This window comes from Papilio xuthus, unplaced genomic scaffold, assembly GCF_000836235.2.
Source record: "Papilio xuthus unplaced genomic scaffold, Pxut_1.1 DF826933.1, whole genome shotgun sequence".
Classification (NCBI taxonomy): Eukaryota; Metazoa; Arthropoda; class Insecta; order Lepidoptera; family Papilionidae; genus Papilio; species Papilio xuthus.
The window spans coordinates 2,199,959-2,216,589 of record NW_013531716.1 but is presented as its reverse complement, the minus strand read 5'-3'; the positions used below and the strand labels follow the sequence as shown (position 1 = coordinate 2,216,589).

The 16,631-nt window shown below is 34.4% G+C and overlaps 1 protein-coding gene across 1 annotated transcript in view; it reads right to left on the bottom strand.

Annotated features, from left to right (window-relative positions):
* The window catches only part of jeb (low-density lipoprotein receptor domain-containing jelly belly protein), a 31,113-nt gene extending 21,261 nt beyond the window's left edge, over positions 1-9,852 (bottom strand). The window contains exon 1 of the mRNA XM_013317661.1: positions 9,734-9,852. Within this exon, the coding sequence (XP_013173115.1) occupies positions 9,734-9,800 (67 nt within the window). The 5' untranslated portion in view covers positions 9,801-9,852. The remainder of the gene's footprint in view (positions 1-9,733) is intronic.
* Between the last annotated feature and the right edge of the window lie 6,779 nt (positions 9,853-16,631).

Here is a 16,631-nt window from a genome sequence, read left to right as displayed (position 1 = left end):
ATCTATCCTTATTCATACAATTCAGTTAAGGTAGTTTGTAGTATGATTACATTTAAATTATTTTCAAGTTTATTTTCTTTCTAAGCAGAAGATAAAGAACAAAAGGAATTATTATAATTCATACAGAATTATCCTTACTTTTCCTAAGCGTTTTCATACAACAAAATACAAAAGATCGATCGGAATTTGTAACGAGCCATTAGGCTGCGTGCTCGGCACGAAGGCTCTTGGCTTCACTGCTCACTCGGCTTGCCGTGAAATATGTCGTAACAAATTCATTGAAGTTTTGTTGACCACAAATGTGCTGACAACATAAGCATCATTACCGAAACAATATATTAATATATAAATAATATTGTAATTGTTTTTATTAAACGCTAGCTGTCGCCCGCGACTCCATCCTCGAGGAATTAAAAAAAACGTATGTGTGCAACATAATTGCATTTGGGTCTACGAATAGTGCTACGTCGGCTCTACGAGTATTTTATTAAAAGGCAGATTTGCTAGCAAGTTTTTAAATACCGCCTTTCTTTGTTATGTTTTTAATAAAATTAACAATTGTTTCTTATTTATTTGCGACGTTTTATAGCTTAAACAAATTGAACGATATTAAAGAGAAAGTTGTTGGCGTAATATTTTACACAGAGTGTCATAGGAGAGCAATATTGCGTCGGTATTTTAAGTATTTTCTTATTAATCATTAGCTTTTAATAGCTACTATTAATTCTTAAGTTGCAATTCTAAATCATACTATTATTCATTTGCAAATTGCTAAGGAAAAAATTAACTAATCAGAATAATTTTATGCTAAAAAGAACATTTAAAAGTATAAGAAAACAATATTACTTACATAGATTTACAGAAACAAACGTTGGTATAGTTGAAGGTTAACGTAACATTACTAGAAATGTGGAATTACTAGTTCCTAGTAACCATTACAGTTCTGTATTCACGAGGGATCACATAAATTAATGTTGGGTTACATACAATTAATTAGAATTTTAATTCTTAGTACTAGCTGTAGATTTATTTAGAAATATTTATCAGTAGCTATAGCCTGTGATTCCGTCCGTGCAGGATTAAAAAAAACTTATTTATGGCTATGTGTTCTTCCAGACTATGCTCTTCATCTGTGCCAAATTTTATCAAGATCCGTTGAGCTGTACTGGAGATACAATTAAACAAACATCCATCCATCCATGCAAACATTTGCATTTATAATATTAGTAAGAAGTAAGATTTGTACGATCAAATTTATATGTAGTTTTTATATGTATTTTTGATTTTTTTCTAAAATAATACTTTAAGAGTTAAAAAAAATTATTCATATTTAAAAGGATTTTAGGAACTAATTTGATATATTGATAGCTTTTATCAAATTTTCAAATGTCAATGTCCTATTCCATCGTATTACCAACAACTCGCGATGTATCCCAAAGGAACATTGGGTAATAGGGAGTTAGGGAGTTTGTTCGCGTAGGCGGTCCCTAAGCTATAATTATTGATTGTGGTCTCAGGTTTTCCTATTATTTTTAGCTACTACTCATAAATGTAATAGTGTAAAATTACACCAAACAAATCATTCTAGAGGTCGCCCGCGATCCTTTCTCGAGGATAAAAAAAACCTTTATTAGTAGTCTATGTATTCTTTCAGACTTTGTTCTACGTCTATGCCAAATTTTAGCGCGATCCATGCAGCCGTTGTGAAGACACCTTCTAAGAAACATCCATCTATTCAAACATTCGTATTAATAATATTAGTAAGATTCTCGCTAAACAGTTGGATTAAGGCCTCGATGCAAAAGGCAGTTATCCTAAAATATCGCGCATCGTGAGAAGGTTCCCGTCTCTGCATCCCTGACCACTGGTTGTTTGAGTCATGGGACTCCGCACCCGGTGGTGCTCTATTTTTAATATAATATGTTTTTTATATTTTAAGAATTAGATAAATAAATGAATGTGTTAGTAAGATTAGTAGTATGCTTGCTAATTTTTACTTTCTCTATCTAACAGAGCTGTCTAGTCTGTTTTATCTCTTTATAGATTAATTATAATTTAGAAGTATGCTTTAAAATTGTATTTGATATTTACAATAAGTTATTTTACAATCTTTTAAAATTAAAAAAATAGTAAACGATTTTTGTTAACGTTATCAAAGGATACAATATCATTGAGCTTTGTTACAATAATTTCAAACGTTTAATATTATTTGTATAAACGTAACAATATGGTATTATACTTATTGTCCTCTTGTTCGCACTACTCCTATCATTTTGTCTGTCTGTTACTCTGGGGACTTGTCGGTCAATGTTACGTAGTCATTAAATGCGAAACGTGAACTAAATACTAGTGTTTACGCTGTACTATATCTAAACGCTTTGGATTAATCTTACTAATATTATAAATGGGAATGTTTAGATGGATGTTTGTCTGAAGGTCACCAGAACGGCCAACCGATCTCGATGAAATTTGACACATATGTAGAACATAGTCTGGAAGAACATATAGGTTAGGTTATTTTTATTTCGCGCGGACAGAGTTGCGAGCAAAAGCTAGTTATCTACACATATTTGACGACGAAGAAGACTAGTTAGAGCTTGCGGCAGCTTCTTATGAGCTCAATAATAACAATGTAATAATTATTTTCTTTGGTTTGGCATTGCTACAATAAGATTAAAAAAAGTATATATATATATATATATATATAGAATTTTATTACGTCAACAATTAAGTAAGCCAAGAATTTCGGTATGTAGAGTCGGCTATACGTCTCTCGGAAATAATTTACCTTCCTTTCCTTGGCATTTATTTCGTCGCGCATTTTCTGGTTCCTGTGTATAATTAACTGACTTAAATATTAACAAGAATAAATATTAGGAAATTTATACTTGCCTAACAATATTTTACTTTGTTGCCAATTTGAAATAATGTAGAGTAAGGTTTGTCTACTAACATTGTATTTGTGTATTTGATCAAGAAAACGCCAATAATTTTTAGTTGTATTTAGTAATTATTTTTATTTATAAATGTATCATAACATTATGTACCTTATCAATTTTCCAAAAAATAAAACTACAAATTCAAAGAAAATCCTTTGTTGATGATGTAAAAAACGTATGTAAAAATTTAAGTTTTATTAATAACGTAACTGTAAAATTTGAAACGTTACGTAATTTATCTTGGGGCGCAGTATCTAGCAATACAAGGCAGAAATCGATGACACCAACAATTTTAAGGTTCAAGCTACGCGTTGAAACGTACAGTTTCGAAACGTAACGTAATCGGCTCGACAGACCCAGAACGTGTCACAGTTACCACGCCTTTACGATATAAAATGCCAGTTAAGTATCGGATATTGTTTTTTTGATGACGTATTTAATCTATATTAAAATTATATTAATTCTATTGCTTTAAGAGGCCTCATAAATACTTGTTAATTTTCAATTTCAATTTAAGGTGGAAAGGCAATAATTGGCCACCTGAATTTGCCGAAACAGTGAAGCGACCGTTGCCCATAGACATACGCATTTGCATATGCGTTGCCTACCTTTAATCGACGGAGGAGAGGATGCGCAGAAAGAAAATATTTTCCCTTTCCATGCATCCTCACATCCGTAAAGTCAACTTCCACATCCCATCCTCTCCTTATAAGAAAAGGGTGGGAAGGGAAAGAGGACTAAATTAGGCCTCCGGGACGCACACTCATCAGACGAAACGCGGAATTGCTTCCATTTCACGCCTGTCTTCTGTGTGGTCGTGGTATTTTACCGGGCGAGCCGGGCCAATTCGTGCGAAGATGTTAAAGCGGGCTCTACCACTGTTTAAACCACCTTCCACTTCTCCTTCCAATTATTTCTTTATAAGTGGCAGTCATCTACCGCTGTTAAAGCTCTCGTGTCTTTCTAATAACAAAAAAACTTGAATCAGTCATTGTCTATTTGTCATTTGTCATTGACACACCGTTGAAAAATACGAATCGAATGACCTCTCAATCAACTAGTCAATCTGTTATATAAGGTGTATAATATATATGTGTATATACTCGTGACACTATTACCTATTATGTCATCAAACAATAATAGGTATATAGTCATAGAAAAAAAACATTAATAAGTTTTGAACTTGTTGTGACTAATGAAATGAAATTAAAGCTTTCCCTCGTAAACTTTTTCATTACATTAATTTAATTCGAAGAATATTTAAATAACAGGAAATGACGGAAATGTCATGTTATATTAATCATTGTGGCTTTATGAAAATAATTTGATGATAAGTTATTATTGCATGTGTGGGTGAATGCGGGGGTTGGTGTGCGTGGCGTGAATGATCGAGGGTTAGTGTTGGCTGCGGGGCGCGGGGTTCAAGGCTTGGGACGCGGGTTGTGGGGTGCGGGACGCGGGGTGGCGGGGGTGTATCGACGCACTCGCCACGCCTGCGCCGCAACACTCACCTGTTGCTGTCAGGCTGTGGAAAGATACTCTTTCAAATTAAAGCGGACACCTGATATAAAAAAGGAGTACCAGAGTAGACGATACAACTACTTCATAGGGTTATACTCCTGTTGTAAGTCTTTGAATACGCTTAAATACTATGAGGAACGTTATATAAATTAATTAACTTATTTTTGCACGAATAGTTCGGTGAAAATGGATTTGAAATGTATCTAAAGGCTATTGTTTAGATTTGAAAGTGAGGCCTCTCATGACTGTTAGGTTTTCGTAACTGAAAGTTACGTAGAAAGCATACGTTTGGTTTATTACAATCCCCACAAAGTTTAATATTTTATATAAAAACTCAAGTGTTTTTTCAGTAAAGTATTTTAAATATTACATAAAAATCAATAAGGCAGAAATTCATTAATAAACATAGAATCCGATAAATATAACAATACTATGCTACATGAAAAAAATAGCCTTGTCGAAAGGAATAAGCCAGTCATTCAATTGAATATGTTGTTTCGACGGATTCCATTAGGATTATTTCTGAACTGAAATAAATGTAATGAAATATATGGAATCAAAAAGGTGTAATAAAAATACAAAGCAATGTTATTTTTGTACCAGCTTTTGAGAGATACGAGATACGAATTTATTACGATGCAGCTATCGGGACAGTTTAGCTTGTTCATAAGCACTAATAACCATCAAAATTTACGTAAATTAAATACTAAAATCATTATTGTTAATGTTATATTAATAAACATGCATGATATCTTATAATTATTTGGTAACATTCGCGTAAAACGTTAAGAAAATTACAACATGTTGAAATTTAAAATAATAAAAAAAGTAATTATCAAATGATACTTCAAGTTATAAAGAGTTTATAATACTTAATCGAAAGTAAATTCTGTAACGCAAAATGAAATAACAAAATGTATGTCATTTTTATGTGTTTTAATTTGAAAACATCCCATTTCATGCATCATTTTAGGCCACCAGAACTGTGTCGTATATTTTCCTTATGGTTTTTTATGTCGTTCGAATAGACGGCATTTATCATCTCGAAATTGTATTTTATTGCCTGACGGGATACGTTTCGTAAACGATCTAACGTATGAAGATGGCAAGTGATGCTTTTGCATCTATCGATTTTTATAACAAGAAGTTTATTAACGGATAAGCAATAAAACTGGTATAAGGGATGTTCGAAACATTACCTTTTATATTGTGAATGTAAGTGCAATAAAGTGATTCTAAACGATAGTTTAAAGGTTCACGGTCTAGCGTGGGTGTTTACAGCTTCTCCGAACGACGGCAGCGGGGCACGCGTGAGTTCGCCGCTCGCCGCTCGCCGTAATGTTCAAAGAAAAGGTTAATTGTATTTTATTTCACTCTCTACAAATGAGCTTTATAACTTTTATATAATCTCTTTGTTTACTCATTTAAAATTTACACGGTATAAATTTATTACATGACGTAAATTTATTTAAAATTAAAGCACTTGTTAGAAATAACATTTAAAATAAGGACAGATATTAAACTAACTAACAGATATTAACCTATCAAGCATGTTTCTAAAGATCAATACCAAATGTGTAATTAGATTCAACGCTCCTACCTTCTTGCTCTGCTTTGAAATCAACTCGTTACTTAAACTATTAGGCATTGAACCGAAGCAGTATATAATTACAAATTAGTGTATCAAACGGTTTCCCATTTCCGTAATTTCCAACTAGTACGAGGACCGTTCAGTTTGACAGAGGTTAGATTAATGTGCGTTGCGTAATTATTGAGCGTTCATTGCAGGAATAGTTGGACATAAATATTGTGATCCCTTTCATGTTAAAGGGTATCAGTGGGATGCCAATATGTTTTTGTATACGTATATTGGCAATGAAAACTCACGTATGAACGTTTATTCCCAAGTGAATTGGTGACGTAGTGTCTCGGCAATTTGTTCTTGTTAGCAAGTGTTGTGCTGTAGCCTGTCGAGAACAACTAATGAACCTGTTGCTCGTGACTGACAGGTCGCGCCGGCCTTCGCTTCCGGTGTGCACAGATTATACACACGTCAATCCGATTGTCTATGGTATAGTAAATACTAGTGTGCCAGTGACATGGGTTTGAAATGTTGGTTTTTAGTCTATAGAAGTACAACATCTCAGGTGGCCGCTCGCTCGTTTGCCACCTTGTGATATATAAAAAAAAACATACTCTGAAAGAACACATAGGGAATTAAGATTTATTTACTTAGCGCGGCCGGACTCGCGGGCGACAGCTAGTTTGTAATAAACCGCTTAATCCAAAGAATTTGATGCACTTAGTGTACTCTAATAGATAAACGTAGAATTTTATTTCACATACGGAGCGGTCAAAATTTTATTATTTTAAACATAAACCCCGAGGAGTCGACAAATTTATTTGTGTTATGATCATGAAAACGGTGAGAGGTATTACATAAAAGTTTCATGTCCATACCTTAATAAGCTTTGTGTGTATATCTATATATGAAAACCTTTATGCACTTTAATCTTACTTCTTACTATTATTATAAATGCGAATGTTTGGATGGATGGATATTCAGAACGGCTACATGAATCTCAGTTAAATTTGGCATAGATGTATGAAGAAGATAGTCCTAAAGAACACACAGGCTGCTTAATAACTTTTTTTTTAACTTGACATTTTTTATTCAAGTTGCGGTCGACAGCTACTATCACAATAACATTTGCTTATTTCATAAATTGTAATATATATTATTTGTAGCCTAAATCAATATTAGTTTCTTAAGGGATCTGAACATCATTTTGATTACTTTGTACTAAAAACAGTAGACAACATTTTGGTCGGTTAAAGAATCAATTGATAAAATGCCGCGGATAAACAAAAAGAATCGAGTATTGATTTTGGCCTTTTACAATTGTTTGTTTTGATAACTTCACAAAGGCAGAAGCGTGGGTATTGGAAAGTCTAAGTTACAAGACTGGTTGTTTTGTAGAACTTTGTCATTTTAGTTGATACAACACACTACAAACGATGTCAAAGAGAGCTTTGTAAACTATGATACTACGATGTACTTAGCTTCTAGAACGAAATAAATCGGTTGCAATGAGAAAAAGTATCAAGATGCCGAGTTTTGGTAAATGTAAATGCGAAATACAACGAAAACGAAACGCGTGAAGTAGTCACTTTTCTGTGTTCGTCTGACCTAATAGATATTCGTAATACATTTCTCCTTACAGTCATTTTGTAATAAGGAAAAGGAAGTAAAAGTTATCCTTTTCTGCAAGTTGATGTTTCTCTATAGATATCTTTTAGTAGCGTTGTTCATTTAATATCATATGAATTGTTTGTGAAGTACTCAGATCTTAGCCTATTGCTATTATAACAAAAACTCAAAATTTGAACTATCATTTTTATTTACGGTAAGCATCAAAAGTTATTGAGAGTACGTAACTTTTAAACACTCTTCGTGTGCTGCTTTTTTCTGTAATTACTCGCCCTACCCAGCAACTAGAGCGTTAATAATCTTGAGTCTTGAGATCCATCGTTCTGTTTAGTAAGTTGTCATAAGATTTGCATCCATCATTATAAATTTTTAATAAATAACTTTTTAAAACTTTCATAAAGAAGTACTAGACCCAAATATTTTGTTGCTCGTTGGTTTCTATATACAGTTTAATATTAATTTAATTCACATGCATAAATTTATTAAATTCTAATGTCTTTTTTCCTTTAATATAGCATAGCATATTAAAGGAAAAACGGAGCATAGTTTAAGTAACGGTCGCCCGCGACTCCGTCCGCGCGGTGTAAAAGAAACATAATTAGTTGCCTATGTGTTCTTCCAGACTATGTTCCGTATGTATGACAAACTTTATCGAGATCTGTTTAGCCGTTCCGGAGATACCTTCGAACAAACATCCATCCATCTAAACATTTGTAATACGTACGGCTATAGTAAGATAGCCAGTATTTATCCCTCATATGTCTACAATTCTAAGTACGTCAGACACGTGGAGCATGCGACAATATTAGATTGTTTTAGGTTAGTACGACTGCAGGTGTGCAGAGTAAAGTTTATGAAGATTAAACTATAAATAATAGTCGACAGTAATTGGTAACAGTTGCACGTAGGGCTCGGCTCGTACGTGGCAGCACTTTCCAATCGTTGAGACGTGTAGGTAGTACGTGTCCATAATCCGAGCACAATAACCTTTCAAAATGCCCGAAGCCCGACACGCGATACACCTGAGCCGAACACCTTCGTCCTGTGGGACGCAGACTAATCCACACTCTGATGGCCCCAGCCCACTCGTGTTGCTTCATCCAATCTCTACGTTGGCGAGAGGAGCTTAAAGCGCCCGTCGTAACATAAAATGAACAGAGAACCTAGCACGAATATTCGCACACGCGCCTTCGTAACGTCTTTGGCAAAATATGTCAAAATTTGTATGAGATTTGCTGGTTTACTTTACGCTCGATAAGCTTTGCCGGGCCCAAATTTTGTCGCTAACATCACGAAGATTTCCTCACGAATATTCGTGCTAGACCCCCAGGATAAAACATGTCGTCCCGTAGCCGAGACAATTACAGGTCTTGACTGTTATATTGATAGTCTTAAAACGTCTTATGATTATGGTTGCTGTTTCAGTTTATCATGGCAGATATAATGGAAATTAATCACCAAAACTAGCCACAAATTATGTAATATATTAATTCGCATAAGCTTGCGGTGTTTAAAATTAAAGAGTACGAGTATCGATCGTGGAATAAATGATAGCGACTGACATTTGATCATCAATGGACGTGGCGCTCGTGACATTGCGATGTACATTTGACACCTCCGTAATCCCGTGCAGGCTGAATTCAGATGAGCCATTGAATATGAAAAGCTTACGCGACGGCGTTAGTTCTGCTCGTATGTTATTATGTAAAGTAGCTCCCACAGAAGCTAGATAATTTCTCATTTAACCGAGATCATTTGTACATATTATGTATTAATTTTTCGTAAAAATTTCTGCAAGTTAGTTTTGAAAAACTAAATATAATCACGCTAAATATACCTAAGATTCTTATATTGTTATGTTTATTGTTTGGGAAATAAGATCGCAGCTTAAATAATAATAGGCTTACAACAAAATCATATAATGTCAGTCTATAGATTTTTTAAGCGTTTCTGAAACCAAATTTAATTCGGATGTGCTTGATTATATTATGACAAACTATAAAACCTAAATGAATTTTAAATCTATACTACAATGTAGAACTAATGCGAAAATGTAACTTACCAATTTGCGGTACATCATAAGGTCGGTTCGAGCGCGAGGCTCGCAGCATAGTCTGGCTGCCGGGCATTTCCGCGGGCAGGTAGGGGGTGCGCTTGGAATTTCGAGCGCGGCGGCGCTCGCGGTGCTCGGCGACAGAAGAGGAGGCAGCAGCTGGCTCGGGCTCGAGCAGGTCGCGCAGGGGACGCGCTAGTTCGCGCGAGCCGCGAGCGGCGCGGGCAGTGCGCCATTCGGAGCGGTACCGACGCGGCGCCGGTTCGGCCGCGGCCCGCAACGCCACCACTATGAGCACCGCGGCAACGCACCACACGCGCATGCTGACCCCCCGGCACCACCACACGCACATATTAGCTAAGTGCACTCGAAATGCTCAACCGCCGGGCTCGCGCCCGACCACATTATTTGGCTTTGGCGAACGATAAGAGACTCCTCGTTTTTCGTCTCAGTTATAATCTGCTTATTCTTTTACTGGCACTGATCGGTTATTTCTTCCAACCTGCAACAAAATAAAACATATTTAATAATCTATTGTAATATTAAAAAGAGAAATTATTTATTTCATATGTGACTAATAAACTCAAAAACTATTGGACTAATGATAAAAATATTTCGTCATGAGAAAGCAACATTTATTCTCAGTTTCGGAGGGACAAAACTAGACATTATTTTTATCTGGTGAAGTCGCGGACAAAATCTTATTTTTCCTCCGTTGAGATTGGAGGCTCCGATTAAATATGGAATTTAAGGGACACTATTTACTGATTTTTACTTGCCATTTATAACCGACTTTGTATGTTTAAATATGTAAGTTGAATCTTGAGCGTGATTGTGAGAATTAAGTCGATAAATGTCTCCGAAGCCGACAGAATGTGAAAACTTGTACAATAAAAAGAAATTAGCTGTATTCTAAGCGACGCCGTTTGCCACTTCTATCTGCGTTAAGTTTTAGAATAAAACTTTGTCCTCGTTTTATTCACGGCTTACACAGTCTCAGTCCAACGGGGAAACATTAAGGAATTCATAACGGAAAACAAACAGTTGAGAGAGACTTTTGCCAGTTTTATATGGAAGCGTCGTTTGACGTGCAAATTATTATAGAAAACTATATAACAAGTCAAAAACCTAATCGTCATGATTTTATATTTATTGTGAATATAATATGTCAAGTAATAGAAACATTAGTTTAAGGTTGATGTGATAAAACGTTAAGTTTGATTAAAAGTACAGAATAAATCATTGTTCCGGAAACTGTAGCTCAAAAGACGTGATTATCGTGTGTGTCTACGAGCGTAGGCACATCCTACGTAGACGCTACGACCTACGATGTATTGGTAAAATGGTAGGTGTAGCAAGGCGTTTGTAATTTATTCTTAGACTAGCTATCACCCGTATCCGTCCTCGCGGAATTAAAAAATAGAGATGGGCTAAACATAATGAGTAGCCTATCTCTCCTTCCAGACTATGTTCAAACATCTGTGCCAAATTTCATCAAGATCCGTTGAGCTGTTCTGGAGATACCTTTAAACAAATATCCATCTAAACATTCGCATTTATAATATTAGATAGATGTATCCTTCCCTTCCTTCCTGTCAGCCATGAGACGCCCACTGCTGGGCATAGGCCTCCCCCAAAATCGCCCCGATGACCGGTCTTGTGCCACCTGCATCCAGGACGATGGTAGGTTTAGGTACGTTTTAGATGTATGTATAAGCGTATATATGAAATGCAGTTAGAATAGATTTTAGTTTTTTTTACAAAATAAAAATTAAGTTATAAAAAAAATCTGAAATCCATTGGTTGTTTATTTTCGTCGCGATGACGGACATAAATTCATTCTGTAATTAAGATGCATGATTTGGTATTTTCATATTCCGTTAACCATTTATTATCAAAGGTTCTAAGGAATGATGAATTACCGAGTCATTTTCATTTAAATATCCTAAGACCTATTTAATTAATTGAAGCTATCTTGATTACTGTTATAAGTAACGTTTATTACTTACGGTGTTCGTCGGTATAATAATTTTAATTAATATTTCAAGTTAAGAGTACATTAATTGTTTATCTGATCCGTCGTATCAAACTACGTCTGATATTTTAACGTACAACTTATATAAGTTTACGGCAATTTAACCTTTAAACGCCTACGGAACGATATAGCACCCTTTTGCCATCACTTTGTTTATTTGTTTTTTATTATTTTTTTATAATTTAATTTCTAATCTTTGTAAATCTCTGCTGCATCTTTTGCATTGGTTACTATAAACCGGCCGTGAAGTGTTCATAGCAGATGCCAATTTTTTTTTTATCTTTTAGATGATGATAACATTCCTTTTTTAATATTTCTATTTAGTGACGTTATAAATCAGCCTGTCCTTTTCCCTGTAGACAGTAGGTATGGTATGTACTACTCTTCCATATATTTATATCAGCTGTCATACCTGAAATCACTATCTTACGCATATCCTCTTTTATATGCTTTTAGTGACAAATATACATATATGTATAATAAAATTGGAGTGTCTGCATAAAATAGTATAATTCATATTTCGAATAGACGATGTAGTTGTGTTGCAAATAAAGAAAAAAAAATTCACTCCGTCTGTTCACTGATCTGCGTTTCTTCCAGATAATTCTAGAAGGGCTGGACTGACTTTCACGGGACTTGGACTGGAAGTTAGCGTGAATGTTTTTGACCGCTAATCATGAATAAAGATATGAAAGAGTACTATGTATTATGTCTTTCTAAAAGAAGCAAGATAAGTGAGCCATGATCGCAATTTATCGAAATTCCTAATCTGTGCCTACCCCCTTGTGTTATCTATATCCATATAACGTTGACATTTGTTACCTTAAATTGTAACGTAGTGATGTTTAAATAAGATTTTTTACATCAAATGAAGCATAAAACAGTCTCAATGAAGAAAAGGTTTATGATAACGTTAACATTTCACAAAAATAATGAGTCAGCAGTCTTTTCATAATATAAAATATGTTTTACATCATCTAAGGTAATGGAGTTGATACGTTGTTGCCAGGGTTGTACTTACGTTTCATAATACCTTTGTATTCTTATTCTACTGACATGTTAAAAGGCGGTACAATGGTGATATACAAATATTATAAATAAGAAAAATTATAAAGTCAAATAATTTTTTTTGAGACATTTACTTATGTTTCTTTCACCTTTTTATTTGCGAAATTTTAAATAATCTTACTAATTTTATAATATATGCGAATGCTTGGATGGATGTTTGTCAGAAGACATCTCCAGAAAGACTGCTGGATATCGCTGAAATTTGGCATAGATGAAGAAAATAGTCTGGAAGAACACAGGCTACAATTTTTTTTTAAATTCTACGCAAACGGAGGTGCGGTCGACAAATCTATTGTTCAAAGTTAATAGTGTTTAACCTTTCAGTGTACCGTCAAATTAAATTCTACACTAATATAGAGGTTACTTTACAAAGACTATGAATTGTTATGAGTTGCCGTGCATATTCAATTAAAAAACTAATTATTAGTGGCTGAAAATAGCTCGTTACCCGGCACAGAGCATCTTTATTATGAGAGGATATAAAAGCTCATTTCACCGCATAGCTTCGCTGCACGCTGGTAAATTTCAATACTTTCATATTACGCTTTTGAGACTTTGTTTGAATGTGAAATATAATGTAAAAATCTGTAAAGATCGCGTTTCAATAGTTACTTTAAATTCAATCGGCTTTAAATTTTATTAGATAACTAAGAAAAAAATTAACTAGAGATTTAGCAAAGCTTTGTCAACTAAACTTCCCCTGAGTTATTTCTGACTAGGCCTTAGTCAGCCACTATAGCCCAATTCGGATTAATTAACTAGACATCTATTCTTTGTGAATAATATACAAGTTTCGTTATTTTACCTTTGCCGTAAAAAGTAAAGACGTAATTTTTCATAAATAAATTCAATGACGTAAGGCAAATACCATAACATCTTAACAATGCTTTTCAAGTTACGTACTGAAATACTTGACCTATTTGAGTATGCTGTTTGCAGTATTCCTGTGTTCAAATCTGAGAAAGGTGATGATGTGATTTAGAGAGTCTAAAATTAGAAGCCTTTGATAGACTTTGCAATTGTTTTAGTGAAATCAAAAAGCCTGTCTGACTGTGTATATCAGTATCATTACGTATTATAAAACATAAATTAAATTAAAATACAAATAATAGATAAATATAAATTGAATATTACATTGTATTTCATTAGAAGTTTTTTAATACTTATGTAGTTATGCCTACAACATTTGGCTATTTCGTGTAAAACCAGACTTTCGACATTTGCTGTACTTTACTTCTTTAGGACATTACGGTGAATAGTAATTAACTAACTTTCGCAACATAAACTTTTACATTAGAAGTTGTTTGTGTAGGCTGTACAGTTAGCTGCGTAAATATGTGTACATTTACAAAACATTAGAAACGTGTATAGCTCCCGGTTTAAAAAATATGCATGCAAATATCCGTCAATACCATGAAGCATGCATACAGTCGGAAGCATACGGACGAACTCGAGTATACATTTTTCAAAAACCAATGGCTTGTACGAGTCTCTAAACTTTAGTAAATATTTATGCAGCTGACTGTACTACACGCGTGTTTTGTCGCTTAGGTATTTTGTTCTGTGCAACTACGTCAACGTACGCAGCGTCGGCTTATGGTTTTATGGAAATGTTTGTGAGCGAATGTAATACAGTACTTTTTCCAATTAGTATTCATCAATTGTTGAACCAACTCTTCACCAATACAAAGGCGAAGGTTAAATCTATCTATAATACAAACATTTTATTAATATCTCTGAATTACAAGATCTGTACTCACATTAAAAGATCTAATAAATCTAGTGTTTGCAATATTTTGTTAAATATTTTTGTTACCAGATTATGTGCGAATAATATGATTTTATTACTTTAAACTAATAAATGTACAGAATACCTATAGTTAAGGGGTCTTCTTGTATCTTCTTACAGGTTAGTTATAAGAAATAGAGGGGCCGAAACCTGTGGCGTGCGCGTAATCGGCACGGCTATATTTATAATCGGGCGGCGTGGAGGCTCGTTGACGTCATCGCGTGGCGCGGGGCGGGGCGGGGCGGCGGGACGCGCGGAGGGGTGTTGGTGGTGGCACACCCTCGAATACGCACTCACAAATTCGCACCTCCATGAATGGAGAAATTACATTATACCTCCTTCGAAACTACAAGAACCTGACCTGAACCCTCAATCACTCTGTTCTATTGCATGTCGCAATTCCTTTGTTGGATATCATAAATACATTGATACAATATACATAACAGTATATAATATATTACATAAAATATACATTGTTTTGCTTCTTAAGAATTAACCGATCATTTTTCCGAGCATCAACTTTAATTTCTGTAGAAAATGTAAAAATACTACGGTGTGTTTCTTTAAGCAAAATAAAATGACAATCTATTTTTCTGTCAGTAATAAAAGGCTAAGTTGTTTGTAAAATAAGACTTTGAATGAAGTCTTTTGACACCGATTTCATTTAACGCTGAATTGAATAGATTATTGTTACAAAAGGTTACGTCTATTTAGTTGTATTTAGGAATTTATTCAAACTTTTTTTAATAAAAAAATAAATAAATTGTTAGCCAAGTATCAAATATTGAATCAAATATCAATAAGATTATTATTCAGTAAAATATAGTTTGCATAACTGTAGACTATGTTATTTGCGTGCAAACATCATACTGTTTCTATTTAACAATATAGAGGATATGTTCAACTTATAGACCAAGTTATATTTTGTTATTAGATAATAAGCTCTAAGTTGCGGGCGTAAAGTAAGGTTAAGTGTAACATTAAGATATTAACCATTTCATTTATTATTCATCTTTTCTATACTTTGCATTACTTTGTAGTGTAAATTCGCTTTAACACGATTAGTTTGAATAGTCTGTTATTTAAATGCGTTGTATATTTTAAGCTGTTGTTTTAATGGAATCTAATACGCCGCTTTAAATGGAAATTAAAGTGTCTTTAGATTAAAGTGGAAATGTAGAATAGAGCGGAAACAATTTTGATATCGAATATCTTGTTTAACTATTTGTTTTGAAAGTAACACTTAATTTTATCTTCTACGAGATTCCGTAACCTGTCGAACGGAATTAATATGCCTTTTACTGCTTTGTAGGACTTTTTGATATAAAACCCACTAAATTGAAAAACAAAAAAAATTGGTAGTTAAAAAATTACGATGCAATTATTTTTCCCGTTTTTAAAAGCATCTTTAATGAATATGACTACACGTTTATTAAACACGATTCACGGTACATTTTCTCTCGCCTCAGCTAGGAGTTTAACGCGATCGTAAAGATTATGCCTAAATGTCAGCGTTAAAGCAACGTTGCTTTGAGGCAGCAACGCAAAACAAACGAGCGCTGACAGGCAGCGGACGCAACTTTGTCTAGTGTCGAGTGCAAGCTCATATTTACCTTACACGTGCCGATCATGAATATGTTGATATACGATCTCTTCATAATGTATTTCCGTCACAATGTTGTCACATAAAGCAGTATATAGCTTTAATGTGACACCTTTTATATATTAAGCACTGTTATCTAGGTACCATTATTCCAGCTCTAGAGATTATTGGTCACTTTACGAAAATGTCAAATGAAAAGGAGCGTCGGAGGCTTAGGAGTTTAAGCAATTGACTTGTAATCTCCAGGTCCAGGGTTCGAATCCCGCCATGTACCAATGTGCTCTTCGATTTACATATGTACAGTTAGCCGACGTTCTTACGGTGAAAACATCGTTATGCAACCTGCACATATCTTCGAAGAAATTCAAAGATATGTGTGAAGTGTGAAGGCTATGGCCTAGTCACCCCTAAC